Source organism: Falco punctatus (assembly GCF_963210335.1).
Source record: "Falco punctatus genome assembly, chromosome: Z".
In the NCBI taxonomy this organism is placed as follows: domain Eukaryota; kingdom Metazoa; phylum Chordata; class Aves; order Falconiformes; family Falconidae; genus Falco; species Falco punctatus.
Window position 1 is genome coordinate 44,973,066 of NC_137586.1, and position 18,143 is coordinate 44,991,208.

At 35.5% G+C, this 18,143-nt stretch overlaps 1 protein-coding gene across 3 annotated transcripts in view; it reads left to right on the forward strand.

The window, feature by feature from the left end:
• Positions 1-18,143, forward strand: part of AOPEP (aminopeptidase O (putative)) — a 234,689-nt gene that overhangs the window by 36,054 nt on the left and 180,492 nt on the right. For all 3 annotated transcript variants that reach the window (XM_080373211.1, XM_080373212.1, XM_080373213.1), the window contains exons 2-4: positions 6,087-6,179; positions 7,340-7,427; positions 8,054-9,011. In XM_080373211.1, the coding sequence (XP_080229337.1) occupies positions 8,206-9,011 (806 nt within the window). In that variant the 5' untranslated portion in view covers positions 6,087-6,179; positions 7,340-7,427; positions 8,054-8,205. The remainder of the gene's footprint in view (positions 1-6,086; positions 6,180-7,339; positions 7,428-8,053; positions 9,012-18,143) is intronic.

Below are 18,143 nucleotides of genomic sequence, written 5' to 3' on the forward strand. Positions count from 1 at the left end.
CCAGATATTCATTCCTGTCTTTTCTTGGATAAAACTAAGTCATTCTCCCAAGGTGGGTTAGATCCAGTATTTGATAAGCCAGGCACAGCCTGAAGGTGGAGTAGATATCCATCTTGTCTGGAACACAACCACTTACCCACGTATTTTAATGTAATAAAATTAGCAGTGCTGTTGAAGACAATGCATCTGCTCATCTTGTGTCAAGTTAATTCTTATGTACTGTGGCTTTGGGCCCAAATGAAACATTTTAATCATCTTTCTAGGTCTTAATCAGGTGACTATCATACATTTTATATATATATATGCATGCCTTAAAATATTTTCGCGAGATTGCTTGAAATTCTAGGTAGCCTTATAATGTTTGTCTGTATTGCAAATGCTGTGTGCTTTCCAAAACTGCATCATTTTACCATTACATTTATTGTTAATAAAGCCAGCGTAAATAAAACCGGGTGAAAAAAAGTGCAACTGTTTTGCAGCCCCATTAATACTTGCTTTTTTTTTCTTAAAAATGGGAAAGTGATAGCGCTGATTATACTTTTACAAATTTTGGTCTGGTGTGATTCTGAAGTTGTAAGAAGAATAGTTTAAAGGCAGTGTGTGATGTTTGTATTTCATAATCACTTAACATTGGAAAGAGAGGATTTTATTGCATATGTACCCAGTTGATTTAATGCGTAGTGCTATAACATCACCCACACAGGAGAGGAAATACTAAGTTCTCTGCAATATAATTATGGAAAATCTTTTCAGGGTGATTAATTAGGCTAAATTAGTATCTGAAAAATAAGTAATAAAAGCACACCTTGAACGTTGTGGTATGTATAATTTTTAAGAAATGTTTTGTATGAATATTTTATTTATGTGCCAGAAAACTTAACTAATCATACCCTAAAGTGCTTTTGGTTTAGTTCTGTGAATATTGTGAAGTTCTGTGACTGAAGATTAGCATTGTTGTCTAAGCTGCCTGGAAGAAAAGCAGAAAGTAACCTACCACTCATGTCATCGTTTCTTTCTTACAATAGTGTGTTATAGTCAAAAGATTATGAATACAAGAGCTCCCATAGTGAAGTGAAGTTCCAGAATTCAAATACAAATGTTTAATGATCTGAAAAGCTTTTAAAAATTATTGTTAAATTTTGGTAAAGTTGCTTTCCATTCATAGCACAGGTTTTATTTTGTATTCTGTCTCTGAAACAAGCGCAATGCTCTGCTTCCATCCTTAACATTTATGTATGGAATTAATTTTATTTAAACATACATTAATGTTACTTGAAGAATTTTTGTCCTTGCATTCATCTTAATCTATTACTGAAGTAACAATTGATTTATGTTTTAAGGACAATTTTCGCCTCAGTCTTTACTAGGGATTAGTGAAAAAAAAAGGCAATTGGCTTTGTAATTCTGTTTCAGAGCTTTTTAGAGTCATTGGAGGGAGTAAATAATTAGACTTCACTATGCATTTGTGCTCCTGTTCATTCCCCCTTTCCTCATCCCTCCCTTCCTAAGAAGACATTTAGTGCCCCAGTCTCCATTAAAAGCACTAGGTAGATCTCTGTAGATCTCTATACCTTCTGAAAATCTGTCATATAGGTTGCAGACAATGTCTTAAGATGCCTTTCAATAAGCAATCAATGCAGACAATATTGTTTAGGCATTTTTATTATTACAAACAATGCTTAAGTAGCCACTCTGAATGCTGTGTGGAAGATCACCCTAATACTATAGCAACAAAATCTATATTAAAGCTGAATTCTGTGTGGAAAATAAACCATCAACTTTAGAAACAGTGATGTAGTCTGATTACTTCTGAACATATAATCTGTCTTGCAAGTTTCTGGTTAACTTGTTCCTGGAGCAGAAGAGTAGTGTTTTGTTCATTGTCTTGTCTCAGCTAAATTCTGGACTTCTATTGAAAATACAAAGAATGCTGTTTCCTGGGAGTATATAATTAGTATACTCATTCTTAAAATTATGTATTTCTGGTCTTATTTATTTGCTCCTTATCTTTTTATTTAGCATTTCAGTTCAAAAACAACAAAAAAGGCAGGCCTGCAGAATATTAAAATGACCACTTTTTGTATTTCTAAAAATGTTATCTCTGTTTAATGCAGTATAGTATGGAATGTAGTTGTATTTGCAAGGCAGCTTAGTATCTTTTTTGCTTATTTTTTCTCTGTGTTCCTCTAAAAAGAGTCTGCTTGCATCTTCTGTACACACCTCTTCAGGTGCTGGGATACAGCAGATAATCTTTCCTGTCTCATCCCAGGGCTGACCAGACCCAGTGCTGTTGGCCTCTCCTCCTGCATTTGTGCTTCAGTCCTCTGGCCATGTTAGTGGCTTTCTGCTAGGCCTGTTCTGTCAGTGAAATTGCAGCCTTTTAGTAGGCTTATTTTAAACTTAGTTTCTTTCCAGAGGGTTAAGTTAAGCTAAGTAGATTGTTAGGCATTCAGCTTATGAATATTTAATGGAAAAAATAATGCAGTAGAGGCTTGTCAAAAGTTAAAGTTGTTAAAATAATCTGATTGCTTTCCCTTACCAAACAACTGAGCTATTAGATAATGAAGAAACCGTAGAAATTTTGCTTTGCTTTTGGAAGGACTGTTGTGTCCTTTATTAACTTTCTGTAATTTGTCTGAATTTAGTTTTTAATTGTATTTGATTTTGGTTTTAAAACCCACCAAACAAAACTCTCCGGACCAGCTTCAGTGTAACTCTGAGAACATTTTAAAATTATTTCAATGTACTTAAATGTAGTGAGTCTGTCCTGGGTTTTTCTCAATTTTTGTTAAATTTGGATATGGCCTCATGCTGGGTTTAAGTCTATCCCAGCGTGAACTGCCTCCTGAAGGGCAATCATATTCTGTCCCCACCTGCATGTTCCTGCCTCTTTCTTTGAGTTGTCCTCTGCACTTGTGTAGCTTCATAAGAAGGAAGGCTGTGCAGAAATTTGAAGAAGACAGACACATTTCCTATTGTGGCATCTCAGGCTACGATTAGTTTAGGTTTTTGTGGATACACACACACCCTCGTGTGTTTTATGTCTGCATTAGTCGAGTGGTTGGATGAGGTCTATCTGGAGAGGTTACAAGGACTTTGGAGTTAAGGATGTAAGTGATTTTTAAAAATTATTTGAAAACATTAAGTTGAAATTCAATAGCAGTAAGTACAAAGTATTACAGAAAGATAAATTCAGTGTGCAAATAAAAAATGGGGAAAAGCTCAGAGAACTATTTTGTGGTTTTACCAATGTCAGCTCAGGTTTAATAGAGCAAACAGTGGGTTATAAAGGCTGGGGTTACAACAACACTTCTAGCTTTAGCAATATGAGTATTTATTGTCTTTCTTGCTGGGTCTTCCCAGCCCTTGTTGGTCTGTTGAATGACCAGGCTATGTAAATGGACTTAATTTATTACAGGCAAAATGAGCTATTTTTATTCAGAGCACAATTTAAACTTTATCTTAACCACCTGCCTATTCTGAACTGGTGTGTTGAGTGCTGTGTTGAGGAAGAGTGACCTGGCAGTGGGAGTGGGGATTAGAAGGGGTGAGAAGCAAATAAGCGCAGTATAACTAGGTCCTCTTTATCCAAAATTTTAGGAAACATGAACACAGGGAAGCTTAGAGGGAAGAAGAAAGTTTACAGGAATGAATATTTATTGACATGTTATGAAAAAATGGATCATGCTGACAAGTGAAACTGAACAATTCCATTCTGCAGAGGTATTTAAAAAATAAGAGGAGTGTTTCACATACTTCTGTCTCATCTCAAGGGAAAGAGCTAAATTATTCCACTGAGGACTCTTCCAGGCAATATAATTAGTCTATCAGATATGAGGTATGTATGCGATAGTGGAGGCACAAAAACCAATAGCGAGCAAACAAACAAAGAAGATATACTGTGAGAATATTTTAAATAAATCTAGAGTTTGGATGACATGGATAAGAAAGGCCAAATGTAGTAGAAATGATACAGTTGGCTGATGAAAAGACATTTTAATGTGATCGAAGGGTAGCCTACCGAAATTCTTTCACATATGCAGGGCACATTTTAAATAGCTCCTTGCATGTATTTGAAAATTATTGCTTTTAATGAGTATTGGATGTGTATTTCGAGGAGTGCAAATACTTGGAGTTGGGTTATGAACTTTCTAAATATTTTAAATGAAGCAAACTAGGCAAGTATGCACAGTTAATTTGGGGAAATACGAGTAGGAGTGGGCAAGAGCTGGGAGTCCCATGCCTTATCAATACTATAGAACCCTGGAGAATGAAGCAGGAGTGTTCTACTAATACCTAAGATTATTTTGTACAGCTAAATGTTTCCATATACAGAGGTATATGTCTCTAGTTTTTGGTCTCTGCTTTTCTTTAAAAATAGATATAAATGAACAACATGTGTTGTTGCTTGCCTGTAAAGCAGAGAATGCTGTGGTACTAAGAGTGTTCTAACCACATACTCATTTGCAAATACTTCTTGATAACTTCCACTGAAATGATCAAAACAATCAAACCTGAAATGCATATTTATAATCTTCAAAATTTCTAATGTGATACATTTTATTGAAGCTTTAATGTTAAGTGGCAGCAATTGAAAAAGCTAATAATAGGGATGTAGGAAATGCCTAGTTACCATACATAAGCTAGTATTATATGTGACTGGTTCTTTATACATGACTACAGTGCTAGACAGAGTTGCAACAAAACATTTTTTTAGGACTTTTTTCTTCTAAAATCTCAACTTGGATACAGTCTCAAGAAATGTTTACCAATTTTGTCTTATTTTGCTGTTCTGTATAGTTTTGTATTGTTGCAGGGAGTTAGGCTTCTGCTTTTCAGCAGGTAGAAGAAAATGTCTAGTTCTGTTAACAAGCCTTGCTAATGAATTATTATTATATACATCCTAGCAAGGGGCTTTATCTCTGCAGTTCCACACATGTGTTCCCAGTGGGCTTTTGAATTTCTAGAGGAGTTTTTCATTATCACAGCAATAAGGAATTCATGGCAATAACGAATGTAGAGTTCCTGCCTCCAGAGAATCATAGTATATAGGGGAGATGCAAAACCAAGGAGAGAGCTTATGTAATAGGTGATCAAAGCAGTTACACTAATACCAGCTTCTTTCCAGTTGTCTTAAATGTGATGTTTTTCTGTATGCTGTGTATGGGCTGTTACTGCTGGCAAAAAGGTACTGAATTGTGCTTTAGCAAAACTTCTGTGGATGAGTTTCTCACTAAGTTAAGAACTGTCCAGTGCAAGAATGTTAGCGGACAGTTTTTTTACAGCAGAATGAACAAATATCTGCATGTACAGCAGCAACTCTGATGCTTATTTAGAGCTACAAGATTGGACTTCAAGGTCTTTTACTACTTTTTAGCATTTACTTTTGGCCACGTATTTGTATTACAGAAATAATCTGTCAAAGTTACTGGAATTAAATTAGAGAGCTATGACCCAAAATAGCTTTAAGATAACCCTCTAAACCAGAATTTTTTGAAATAGTTTTTTTATAGTAGGTTTCTGATATTTCTTAATCTGTAGAATGCTATAGTAATACCAAACTGACTAAAATTTTGTCACTGTGCATGACTATGATACACTAGAGAACAGGGAAAGGAAGTAATTCCATTTATAATTGTATTCTCTTAACTGTGTGTGTGTGGGGTTGCATGTTATTTGGTGAGCAGTAACTCTTTGGACACTGCAGGCATAGACCAGATAGTATAGAAATAACATTAAAAAAACCCCAAACAAACCAGGCTTTTTGGTTTTATAGGTTTTTGCCTGCTCCTCTGAATTATAATTATATATCTTCCTCTGGAATATAAAAAATATACAGAAAAATCTGTCTGTATGTTTGCAGTTGGATATTGAAAAAAAACAATGATGAAGCTGTTAGAAAATATGTTTGGTTTAGCTAGAAGGATAGGTACCCTATGAAGTATCAGAACTTCAGTTACCATAATGTAGACAGAAATTCGCTTTGAGGACATGTATCCCAAGATTGGCAAATACCTTCATAGCCATGTACTTCCCTGGAATTTTTTTATGTTCTTTTTAATACAATTTTCCATTTATTGTTGCAGATTATACTATCCAAAGTCTTTCTATTTAGAAACTCAGCAACTGATTAGTGAAGTATGCAGTACCTTCATAATGTAACTCCTACTTTTAAAAAGGTAAAATTGGTGAAATCATTACAGAATTAACTAAGCATGCACAATTACTTTGTCTTAAAACTGTAGTGTGTCAGTTCAGTTTCTTTCCCAGGTAGAGCTCTAAATAGACTACCTTAAATTACGTGAGACATAACCTAACTTCATGTAACAGAACCACACTTTGCACAGAAGACAAAGCTTTTTACTAATTCAATATCAATATAGAATTATCAAAATACAGTGCAAAAATAGATATTCAAATGAGTGAGCCCCCAACACTGTCAAAACAGAATAACATATTACCTTATTCGCTGCACTGTTCTAATGTTCTGTAGACTCCTTAAAAATAATTAATTTAAAAATTGTTCAGAGGTCCAGAAGCAGACACACCTGAAAACAGCCATTAAAATTCACTTGCTAGTGTTTGGAGATAGGCTACCTAGAATTTTTGGAAGCTGATGCATCTAAACTTCAGGTGATTTGAGATAGGATTAAACAGACACACTGTTACATCTGAATTAAAGATGTGTCAGAGTGTATGCAGTAACAGTTGTTACTTGTCTACAAGTGTGTTCATCTTGTCTGCTGCTGCATTTGTAAACAAGATCAGACGTTTTCATCTCCACTAAACAGATGCGTTGATCTGAAAATTTCAGCTGTAGAAAATTAATGGTGTTTAGCCTCATTGGCCTCTGTTCAATTGTCTCTCAAATTTCATGGGGTTTATGTTTAGGTATTAATAGTTTTGAAAGGAATTTATATTTATAGAATTTATTTTTTTTTTATTTAAACCCCCACAATTAATTGAAGAATTAATTTGGATTGAGTTTATTTTATGGCAGTATTTGTCTCCTTTTAATTTGCCCTGTTAATTAATGTTAAATAAATTAGATAGTCCTCTAAATACAAAGTAAATGTGACATTGTAGGCATTGAACTGCAGCTTTGCTATTTATTTTAGGATGTTCAGAGATGCTTCTTGCCATGCTAGCTGAGAATTTGCTGTAACTTAGTGTAATTATCTTAATACTTTTGTGGTAAGAAATTAATCACATCTTCCAAGTGTAAACCAGAAAAGCACAGATATAAACATTTATAAGTAAATGTTATAAGCATTTATTATATTTGCTTATTGTAAATAAGCAAAAAATGTTGATGCAATTTAATTTAATGCTTTTATAGGTATTTGCTTATTTTCCAGTGAGGAGACCTCTTGTTTTCTGTTAAATGCTGTTATCCCAAGTGTTAATGGATTTCCAGCTATTAAGAGGTAATCATATACCTTAAGTATTTAATTATAAATCTGAAAAATGTTCATGAGAAAATATTTGGAATGCACTCATAGTAAATTGGCTCATTTTCTTTTAATTTACTAGAATTGCTGGTATAGGAGCAGTTGTAATGTGGAAAGCATATTAATCTGTGGAGACGCATTGTATATACAAAACTTATGTGAGGTGATTTAGGCTCACTCTTGTTACTTAGATTCACAGTAGAAAAATAATTATCTTTTGAGGTAATGCATTTGAAATAAACACAGCAATGTTAAAAACAAACAGTGCAGTAATAAATTCAATTAGATGTTGCATAACGGTCTATCTGTTTTAAAGGATTATTGCTGGTGAAGAGAGCCAACTGGAGCCCTATAATAAAGTTGGTTTCTTTCAGGTTAAAAGCTGTCTAGAAATATTTTCACTTTCTGAAAAATACAGCCAGTGGTTCCTGATGGCAAATCCTGAAGCAACTAGCTTGATGCCATGCTGTGCAGACACATTCACCCTTTGGTGACTGTATAATTTTTAATAAAGGCAACTGGACTTTAAAAAATTTCTAGATTTAGTGTGTATCAGAAATGGTTGTGAAGTGATTCTGATTTCTTTTTCCTTTTTTTTATAGAACGTGAAAAGTGGAGGAACTGCAATTAATTTCAGTACTGTAATAATCAAAATTATTTTTGGCACTGAGGGTCTGAATATCTTTGCTCTTTATGGAGACATATGTAAAAAATGTCTAAGGCTTTGTAAAACTGTTGCCCAATAGACTGGAACATGGAGACACAGCTAGAGCCCATGAAGGATGACTTGCCCTTAATGGCCAACACTAGCTACATGCTTGTAAAGCACTATGTATTGGATTTGGATGTGGATTTTAGAAGTAAAGTTATTGAAGGCATCATAGTTTTATTCTTTGAGACTGGGAGCCAGTACAGGAAAACCAGCAGTACTGGCAAAGAAGGCTGCCGGTCACAGTTTGATGAAGCCTGTAAAAGGAGGGCATCTGAACCCTGCCACATTCCTGTGCCAAACCTGAGTGCCTGTTCATCTAAAATGGAATGTAATGATTTTGCTGTCTGTGGTAAACATGAAGAAGATACTTCTGATAAAAATGGTAACCACAGCAATGAGGAACAGGCTTCTGGGATGTCTAGTTCAAAGGACTGCTGTGACATAGAGAATCATGGGAACAAGGATTTTCTGCTGGTATTGGACTGCTGTGATTTATCTGTGCTAAAGGTTGAGGAGATAGATGTTGCTGCTGTGGCAGGCATTGAAGAATTTGTAAGGTCTGCCAAGCTAACGGATAGTTCAAAGGAGCTGGAAAATCTCAGGAATCAGATTGTACATGAACTTGTGGCTTTACCTGCAGATCGCTGGAAGGAACAGTTACGATATTTCACTTGCTGCAGCCAGGCGCCTGGCTGTGGAGAGCTTCTGTTTACTACTGACACTTGGAGCTTGGAGATAAGGAAATCAGGAATTCAGACGCCAGCAGACTTTCCTCATGCAATAAGAATATGGTACAAAACCAAACCGGAGGGAAGATCTGTTACATGGACTACAGACCAAAGTGGCAGGTATGTAACTGTTAGCTGAAAGCTTTGCACACATTAATTTTAAACATAGGTGCAAGAATGTACAGTTGCATAATGCTGAGCAACTGTGAAGATGATGAGCATTCTTTTCCATTGTTTTCATTTTGTCATTGGTTGAATCCTGTTGATGTCCAGTAGGAGAACAAACTCTCTGCTCAAGAAGTCCCAGTGGACTTGCAGACCTCAGGCCTGTCTAAATGATTGTGTTTGCTCTTTCTGAGTGGGAGTAAATAATTGTTGTGTATTGCAATAAGTGTGTGCAGGGAATGATCACATAGGGGAAGAGAAGGTATGTGTGACAGTTTTTTTTCAGTGTGATACTTAGTGTTTTTTTTCCTTCCTGGCTTAAACAACTGATCATGCCACATAAAGATCAGTATTCATGATATTAAATAAAATTACTTCACAACTATCTGTTTTTGTCTATTTAGAGATGCAGTCTTTTCCTGTTTAGTCTCTCATAATCAACTTTTAAAATCTCCTTCGTCTATTTTGTAAAGTACATTGATGACAGGAAATGAATGGCAAACTGAAACTCCAAGAACTGACATTTTATCTAACGTTTGTGAAAGTACACAGCGCTGTACAGAAATCTTCAAGATAAGTTCTTTATAGGAGTGAAACTACAATCCACTCTTGACTTTGACGACTGTAACTGTTTTACTGTAGTGTTCAAAGCTGGATTTTAATGGCAGTTCTTTATGATGCCTAAAAAAGCAGGAAGAAAGTTGGAAGATGAGGAAGAAATTTCATCTGACTGAATACTTGCTTTTCATTCTCCAACTAGAGATACATGGTTACCTTTCATTTAATAGAAATTGAGTCTTCTCACTGGCATCCCTGTTAGGAAAAACTACCTCTGCTGCTAAACTATGATCAGCATCAGGTCTAGGAATGTCTCAGTCATGTTCATTACCTCTTTCCCTTCCCCCTGCCTTCCCCACTCTTCAAGGACTTATTTTTGGTATGAGTTTAGGAAATCTAATTCAATATAGTGTGTTCAGTTATGAAAAGTTAATTTTGACTGCTTGCAAAGGTGGGGCAATTGCCTGTGATCACACCACATATCTGCGTCTACCTGCCTCTTACTAAACTCTTTGAGACCAATATTAGTTAGCAACGCTCACCTGGTGTAGGACTCCTTTCTGTGTTTCCTGTTTTGAGCATTTGGAGTTTCCTTTTAAGCATCTGAATCACTAATCTCTTTCCCTTTCACTACAAGGCATTATCCTTACTTCAGAGACATTTCATGGCAGCTGTACACAAACACATGGAATTTTATGAATCAACAATGAGGCAAGAAAAGATGGCTTGACATTGGTCAAGGAGTCTGGTAGTAGCAAACAGTCTCCAGCTGGTTTATTTTCAGTCTTTTGTAGGGTATTCCAGAAACTAATTCCTGTCAGAAAATGAGTTGTCATATCACAGTCATTAGAATCTTTCTTGCTATTTTTTAAAAATCAAGTTTTGTATGTGATGAATCCGTAAATATAGTGGTAAAGCTCATTGTACAAAGTGCTGACATATTTTTCCTTCCCTCTCTAAAAATAAAGCCCATTTATAATGTTTGGGGGAAGTACTATTATGTTATACATATAAAGGGAAATTCTTTAAATTGTTCCAAGTAATGTATGTGGTGCTTTTTTGGGCAGATGTCAAATCCTTTCCCAGAGGAGTCTCTAATCTGTGGTTCTAACCCGAAAGAAAAGTGAAGTGATTAACAAGGTACAAGCATTGTGTGGCCCCTTCTGTTTCCTGTTATTTAACATTAGTACAATGTTTCAAACTTGAACCTATGCAGTATTTTGTAAAGACTTGCATTTTATTTGTTTTAAACAAAGATGTATTATAACATACAGAGAAATTCCTTAAAGCTTTGAGGGATGAGTTTAGGCAAGTTGAAATAATGCAAACCTGATGTTAGCACAGCAGGGCACACTTCTGTTTTCAGCAGAGGAACTGAACACATACAATTTCACCATTGCTCTATTTGGGCTTTTCATACCAGAAAATACATTAATGGTCAAGAGACAAGGTTTTTCTGTAGCCTTAGAACATGTTTTTTGTAATAACATGCTTTCTGGGGCCTTTATGCCTAAAAAGGGGGCAAAATAGAGGAATATATGAGCGAGTGTCTGTGGGTACATGCACATTATATATATATATATACACACACACACATATACACACACACTTTTTTTTGTCTCTCCAGAAGTTGTACTTACAAGGAATATGTCAGCTCTTAAAATTGGCACGTAACTTTTAACAGTGATAAATAACATCATTATTAAAATAGGAAAAAAAAGAGCAAAATAGAGGCATAAGTGAGTGAGTGTATGTGGGTACATGCACACGCTCACACACACACATATACACACTTTTTTTGTCCCTCCAGAAGTTATACTTAAAAGGACTATATCAGCTCTTACAACTGGCAGGTAACTTTTAACAGTGATAAATAACATCATTATTAAAATAAAAAAAAAGTTGTGATTATAATGTTTGTAATATATTTATCATGAACAAAGAGCAGTTCTGTTTCAAAGATTTGAATTATTTACTAGCACAGTACAGCACTGGGGTTTCAAACTAAGAAGGTAATGTTGCAATTTTAACAAAATTATACTTTTGTTTGAAGTATTCTTATTAAGTATTATACAATGATTTAAAATGAAAACTTATTTTAGACACTATAATAACCACTTTGTGGAAGGAATAATGTGCATAAAGCATCTTTTATTACTGAGAAGGAGAAACTTTTTTGCCAGCCTGTCAAGGTATTTAAGCAGTTTTGCCTAACTCTTAGGAGTATGTAGCAGTGTTGAGTCAGCATGGCTACTAGCATATTTCAAATTAAATGTTTCTCATGATCATTGTTAAGAATCCTTATTTGTTAAAGTATCCTGGGATCCCATCTCTTTATCTTTAAGAAAAGGATTAAACATGTTTTGGGTTAAAATTAAAGAGGTGATATTCCTAGCAGACAGCCTTGTAAATTCACCTCTCTCTGGAGAGTCCTTCCACCTTTTTTTGTCCTACGTATTGCCACTTCTAGTGCTGTCATAAATTAGTTAATGGTTGTGTTGATATGGATGAGTGACTGGAATGGAACTCACTTCCTCATTGTGGGATTAGGAATGAAAGGTTATCTTTGATGTGAACAAAATCATAAAATCATTGGAACAATCTGAACAAAAAACACTGAAACCTTTCAGTACTGGTTTATAATCTAGTAAGATACCTGTGCATTATTTACCTTAATATACATGAATAGCTACATGAGTCAGTCAGGTGCATGCATTTATTTTTTCAAGTTGAGCCCTAGAGATCAGATACACAGAAAAGGACATTCTGGGAAGGGTATGGGCTGAGTTACACCAAGTGTATGATTTTCATGGCAATGCTATGGAAAAAGTGTATTTTTAGATGCTATTAAAAAATGAGCAGTTTTGAGGAAATGCTGCAGAAAGAGTTAATCTTGTGCTAATTTTCCAAGGCAGGAAATACTGGAAAATGTGATCTCCTTAAAAAAATGATTATGATATCTTGATATTTATTTGACCAACGTGAATGTCTTAGTTTTTAAAAATATTCTGTACCTGTCTAATTTGTTATCTTTATAATATTATTAGATTAAAATATGAATGTATTTTTAAATAATTCAGGAAATGTTTTTGCCTTTATGAAAGTTACAAAGGTGGATACAACAAGCATCAGTGTTCAGTTTGGGAGAAGTGCTAGTGCTAGTCTATGTTCTGTAATTAAATGCTTCCTTTCAGATGCAGTGTTCAACTGTATCAGAAACATTACTGAATTACATGGTTCCTCATTTGTTATAAATAATCTTGCATCTCTGTAATGTGCAGCTGAAGCAACTGAGGCAGACAGTGATTAGTAGAATATCCAAAGCTACATAGTAACTAATGTAGCAATAAAACAGGCTTTGGTTTCCTGTTTAAATAATTTGATGTTACTGATTCTGCTGAAACAGCAAAGAACTAGTAGGAAAGTTCTGCCACACCTATCTTGATCTGTTCTGTGGACTGATGTTAGGGGCCGGTGTCAGGCTGCGTGTCACTGGCAGGGAGGTTAGCACAATTCCTCACTACTTTTTGACTGCAGATAAAAAAGAGAGGTTTTAGCTTTTTAAAAACTGGTTGTTTGAATCCTGCCTCTCTTTAAGACACATACATTTTGAAATGCAGATCATGTTCAAAGAGAGTAGTTGCAATTGTTCGATGCTTTGGTGATGAGTGCTATTCATAAATTTGGTTACTTCTGAAGTTAAGCTCTTCAAAAGTGGTACTCTTCTTTGGCAGTATAGTCAGACTGTGTTATGTAGTGTGTTGCATATAGTAAGGACTAAATAAATGTTAAAGTACAGATAGCAACATTGACATTTTTCATTTTTTACTATTTTAACATTTAGTTCATAGTTGATATCCCCTTTTGAAAGAGACTGAAATTTTCATAAATGTTCTAAACTTGAGATTTTTTATAAATATTCAGGGTAGTGGAATATTTAGTTAAAGCTTGAAGTTGGAAGTGAATTCCTTAGTAGTGATGTCTAACTTCCAGGAGAAATACATGTAGTATACTACACATAGAATTACACATAGAAGTCCATGGTTATGAACTTTCTGTATGTGGAAATACAACCTAAAGTGTTTTTTTGTAGTTGTAAGCACCATGTTTTCTAGTGTCAGTCTCAACAATGACATTTACTAAAAATCAAGGAATTTAATTTAATACGTTTTAAGTATATGTAATTTCCTTAAGATTCAGAACAGTTTGCAAGAATTATGGAGTTGTTTTATCTAGAGATTGCTGGAGAAGCAAAATGTCACCATTTTGCTTGTGGAAGGATTCCTTTCCAAACCAAAGTCCTAAAGTTTTGACTTAAATTGTTGAAGTCTATTATCTTTCATGTCCTACAGAGGTCAAATAACCATCTAAATGTTGCAGATTTGTTCTTTGTGTCCTTTAGTGATTGGTACTTAAGAGTGAAGGATTTGATGTGGCTATGGTGAGTTAGCAATTTGCAGTGGACACTGTCTGGGCATTTGCTACAAGTCATTTGCAAAGAGCGTAATTGTACTGACTCCTAGGCTGAATCACACAATTTCTCCCTACTCAGTCTAAAGTCTTCCAATTACCCTCAAAGCGTAATGCTTTGTGTTTGTATTTTCTGTCTCCAAAGTGTATTAACGATATAGAGTCAACCACAGAGCTATTTTGTATTAACAAAAAGAGGGAAGAAGGGAGAGCTAAGAAGAAATGAGGTAGAAGCCTACAAAAATACACTTGCTGAAAGAAGCACTTCTGATCTCTGCAAACCTGGTTCCCTCCACCACTGGTATGATGACATAGGTGTGCATGCAGCTGGGTGGTAAGACATGTTAGGGGGCTAATATGACTGAAAATAAACAGGGGAGAAGGGAATGCCTTATAAGAAGCAATTGGAATATGCTACTGAGGTTACTTTGTGAGGTAGTTACCTGTTAATACTGATAATACAGGTTTGTGCCAGTATAGCCATCTACCTGTAGGCTTTATGGAGTCTGAGGCATCCATTGAATTTTTGTAATATATTTAGTATTTTCAAAGCAAAATTTTCCAGGATAGAAATTGGAAAAATGAGTCAGATTGTGACAGTTTCAAACTGCAAATTAGAAAATGTGTCATGAAAATAGATGTTTATTTTTCAGTGGCATGAGCTTGCAGCATTCTGTGCCCTTGGATGCTGGAAATGCAGGAAGTGAGTAAAGAGCTTGTTTGTCTTCGTGGGCAAGGATTGAGTGAGTAAGATGCTCCAGAATCAAAGCGAGTCACAGACTAAATCCTAAGTGGCTACCATCAGCTGTGGGGAATTCCCTTCTGTTGTTTTGTGTAATTTTGTTCCCAGTGATGAATATTTATGTTTGTGTAATTAGTGAAGCAGTCTGAAGTTTCCTGAATTACTCCTATCTGATGCAATGATTTCTGAAGAAGAACAAGTGGTATCAGGAATAGAATGGAGAAGTAAAATAAAAATATGCAAACCACAACAAAAAAGAAGGTAGGCAGACCTAGAATAGAAAATGAGAAAATGAACTGATTTGGTATTTCTGGAAATGTGGATGGCAATGAACAAACATTTCTAAAAAATCTAAAACAGCTCCTCTGCATTAATTGTTCTACCTAAAAAGGTAGACCATGAGATATGAGGCTTTTTTAGTGAACTTAATACTTTTTCAGAGTTATAGCAAGCTTTTTTGCCAGAAAGCACAAATGATACATATAGGTGAAGTAAGTGGATGCCTGTGCCACAGGACAGAAGAGGGAAGTGGTGGGTAATCATAGAAGCACTGTATACTGGAGTACAAGGGGCAAGGCTGATGGTACTCTTCAGGAAGAAGTAATACAAAAGGCAAGTTGCTTTCCTAAACTGTGCCAACAAGAGGACCATACTAGATCAGAGGAGGCTGAGAATGAAACAGTATTATGGAAGTACCATTATCCATATAAAAAATTAAAGTTGTAGTGTTTTAATTTTCAAATCTAAAAGGGAAGTGAAAACACGAAAGATTATAAAGAGCCAGTGATAAGGGGAGTACTGAGTCAAACAAGCACTTGTGTTTGTGAACTGGCCGGCCAAGAAACCAAAGTAATCTCTGATTTCAGAATAGAGTTGAGAAAGTCCAGCTGTATCACAGTTCATACCCATAGGAAAACTGTCCTCTATTTAAAGACAGAGTCTTACAAGGGATTGTTTTTTGGTTTTTTTTTTTTTGTTTGTTTACTGCTGTGGGAATAGAACAATTAGGAAATCTCCAGTTTTCTGTGATGATAAATTAGTTATTTCCAATCCAATTACCATGCAAACAGGAGCTATGGTAATGAAATTAGATCTTGTTTAAATGCAGTCAGGTGGTACTTCCTAAGGAAGTAGTAATAAAAGATGAACAGGGAATGGAATACCTAAGTGATTGCTCGGTTGTGTGACTTCAAATTTAGAAAACTTTCTCATAACAACATGGAAGAAGCTGTTAAGTATATTGCACTTGCCAAAAATACTGGTCAAAGCAAGTAAAAAAAATCATTATTGTTAGAGGCAAAGTGTGAGCACAATAAATATGAAATTGATTTACTTTGGATGAAAAAGGTATGCCATGTCTTAACCTTATTATCCTTGCTTCCCAGTGATGACTATACCAAAAGATAAAACTTTAGAACAGGAGCTTGTGCATGTACTATGTCTAGAAGAAGCAGGATTGAAATACCTGAGTGGGCCACAAATTAGTGGGCTAAAGTCCAAAAAAAATTACAGTGAAATATCAGTTTATAAATGTAGCTATCCAGCTGTTGGAAAACCGGCATCAGAGTAACAGACATTACTGGAGAAGCTGGTGGAATCACTCCTCTCATAATCATATTTAGTACTTTTAAATCGGACAACGGTTTGAAAAAAGTGTGGATAGTTATTGGCCGATGTTTTAATCACAGAAATACTAAAACAAGAGTACCTGCTCTCTTGGAATCTGATGACAATCACTGGCACCTTGCAGATGTGTAAATCAATAAGGCAGAACAAAAAAATTGTTGTGATTTAGGTGCCAGGAAATCCTGCTGCTTCATGGAAATGCCACTGTAATTTAGAGTAAGAAACAGCTACAAACAGCAGTGATTTTACAGGGAATTGCAGGAGGTTACCATCTTACATAGGATGTACATCCTTACATAGGGAGTGTATTTTTTCAAATACAGGAAAGGGGTAGAGTTGCTGAGCTGGACATTTTGCTTGAGAAAGCTTCAAACAGGCAGCAGGCAAAGCAGGTTGACATGACTGAGCCTTAGGAGGTAATTCAGGTGTTTGATGGCAGGTATCTCAAAGAAAACCTGCAGATTCCTGTTTGGAGAGCAGAGTATCAATTGAACATTTATTATTAGCTTTAAGGTAGTCGTTGAATTTGTTATTATATTTTATGCTTATATGGGAGAGGGAGGTCTGCTAAAGGCTGGTTTGAACTGGTTTTGTTATAAAAATATGTGCAACACTGATGAGTTAGGATTGCATGAATCAAATTTTCCTCAGAATCCTTGGCTCTGGGAGATTATTGAACAACAGACAGCCCAGAATCTCCTCTTGGAGCAAAAGCAGACAATACTGCAACTAGTGCTTCATTTCTCCAGTAGCCTGGGTTGTTCATCACTGGGAGTTACCATAGATATATTTTGCATCTTGTGAGTGCTTGTTTTTCTAGTTTAACAAGTAATTAGGTAAATAGTCTGAGTTCCCTGCTTATCTTACTTTTGCTGTATTCAGTTTCTGTATCTTTTCCAACCTATGGTGGCAAAGGTTGTGGCTGGCATGAGCAACATAAGTAGATGATTTGAACTTTATAAGACACTGGAAGTGAAAGAAGGGAGATGGAGGGGATAGACAGGAAAAAGGAACTGTCAAATTTCTTGCTAGACATGGTAGGGATAAATCAGAAAAAAGGCAAATTTTGTATCTATTGACACAAGCAGTCTAAACCTAATTACTTTTCACTGCTATTCTTTAATGTACCTTTGTTATTTACTAGTTCTTTTTCTGGCTGAGGTGAAAAAATGTCAACCAGTTCAGGATAAGAATTGAGTTTCTGGTCCTCTTACATACTGGAATTTTGCTGTCTGACCCAGAAAAAAGGAAACTGTCAGCTGCAGTGGGTGTCCTAAAATAACACTGCATTATTAGCAATGCTGTAAGAAGAAACTATTACTGTAAATGAAGTATAAAAAATGAGAAAAGTAAAATATGATTTGTCATGAGAAGCAAAGAAATCTGTGGAGGTATATTTCAGGGTGAGAAGAAAACAGATTTAAATTCCAGTGAAAGAAGAAATGATGAATCAAAACTCATGGGTTCACCTTATAAACGCTCTTCCCTACAGCAGAACAGGAGACTGTTCAATGTTCATGGCATGCTGTCAGTCAAGCCTCCAGATGATCTTCCTACGGATGTACAAATATCAAATTAAAAGCTGATGTAGAATCATAGAATTATTTAGGTTGAAGATCAAGTCCAACCATTAACCCAGGACTGCCAAGTCCATCACTAAACCATGTCCTTAAGCATCATATTTTTGTGTT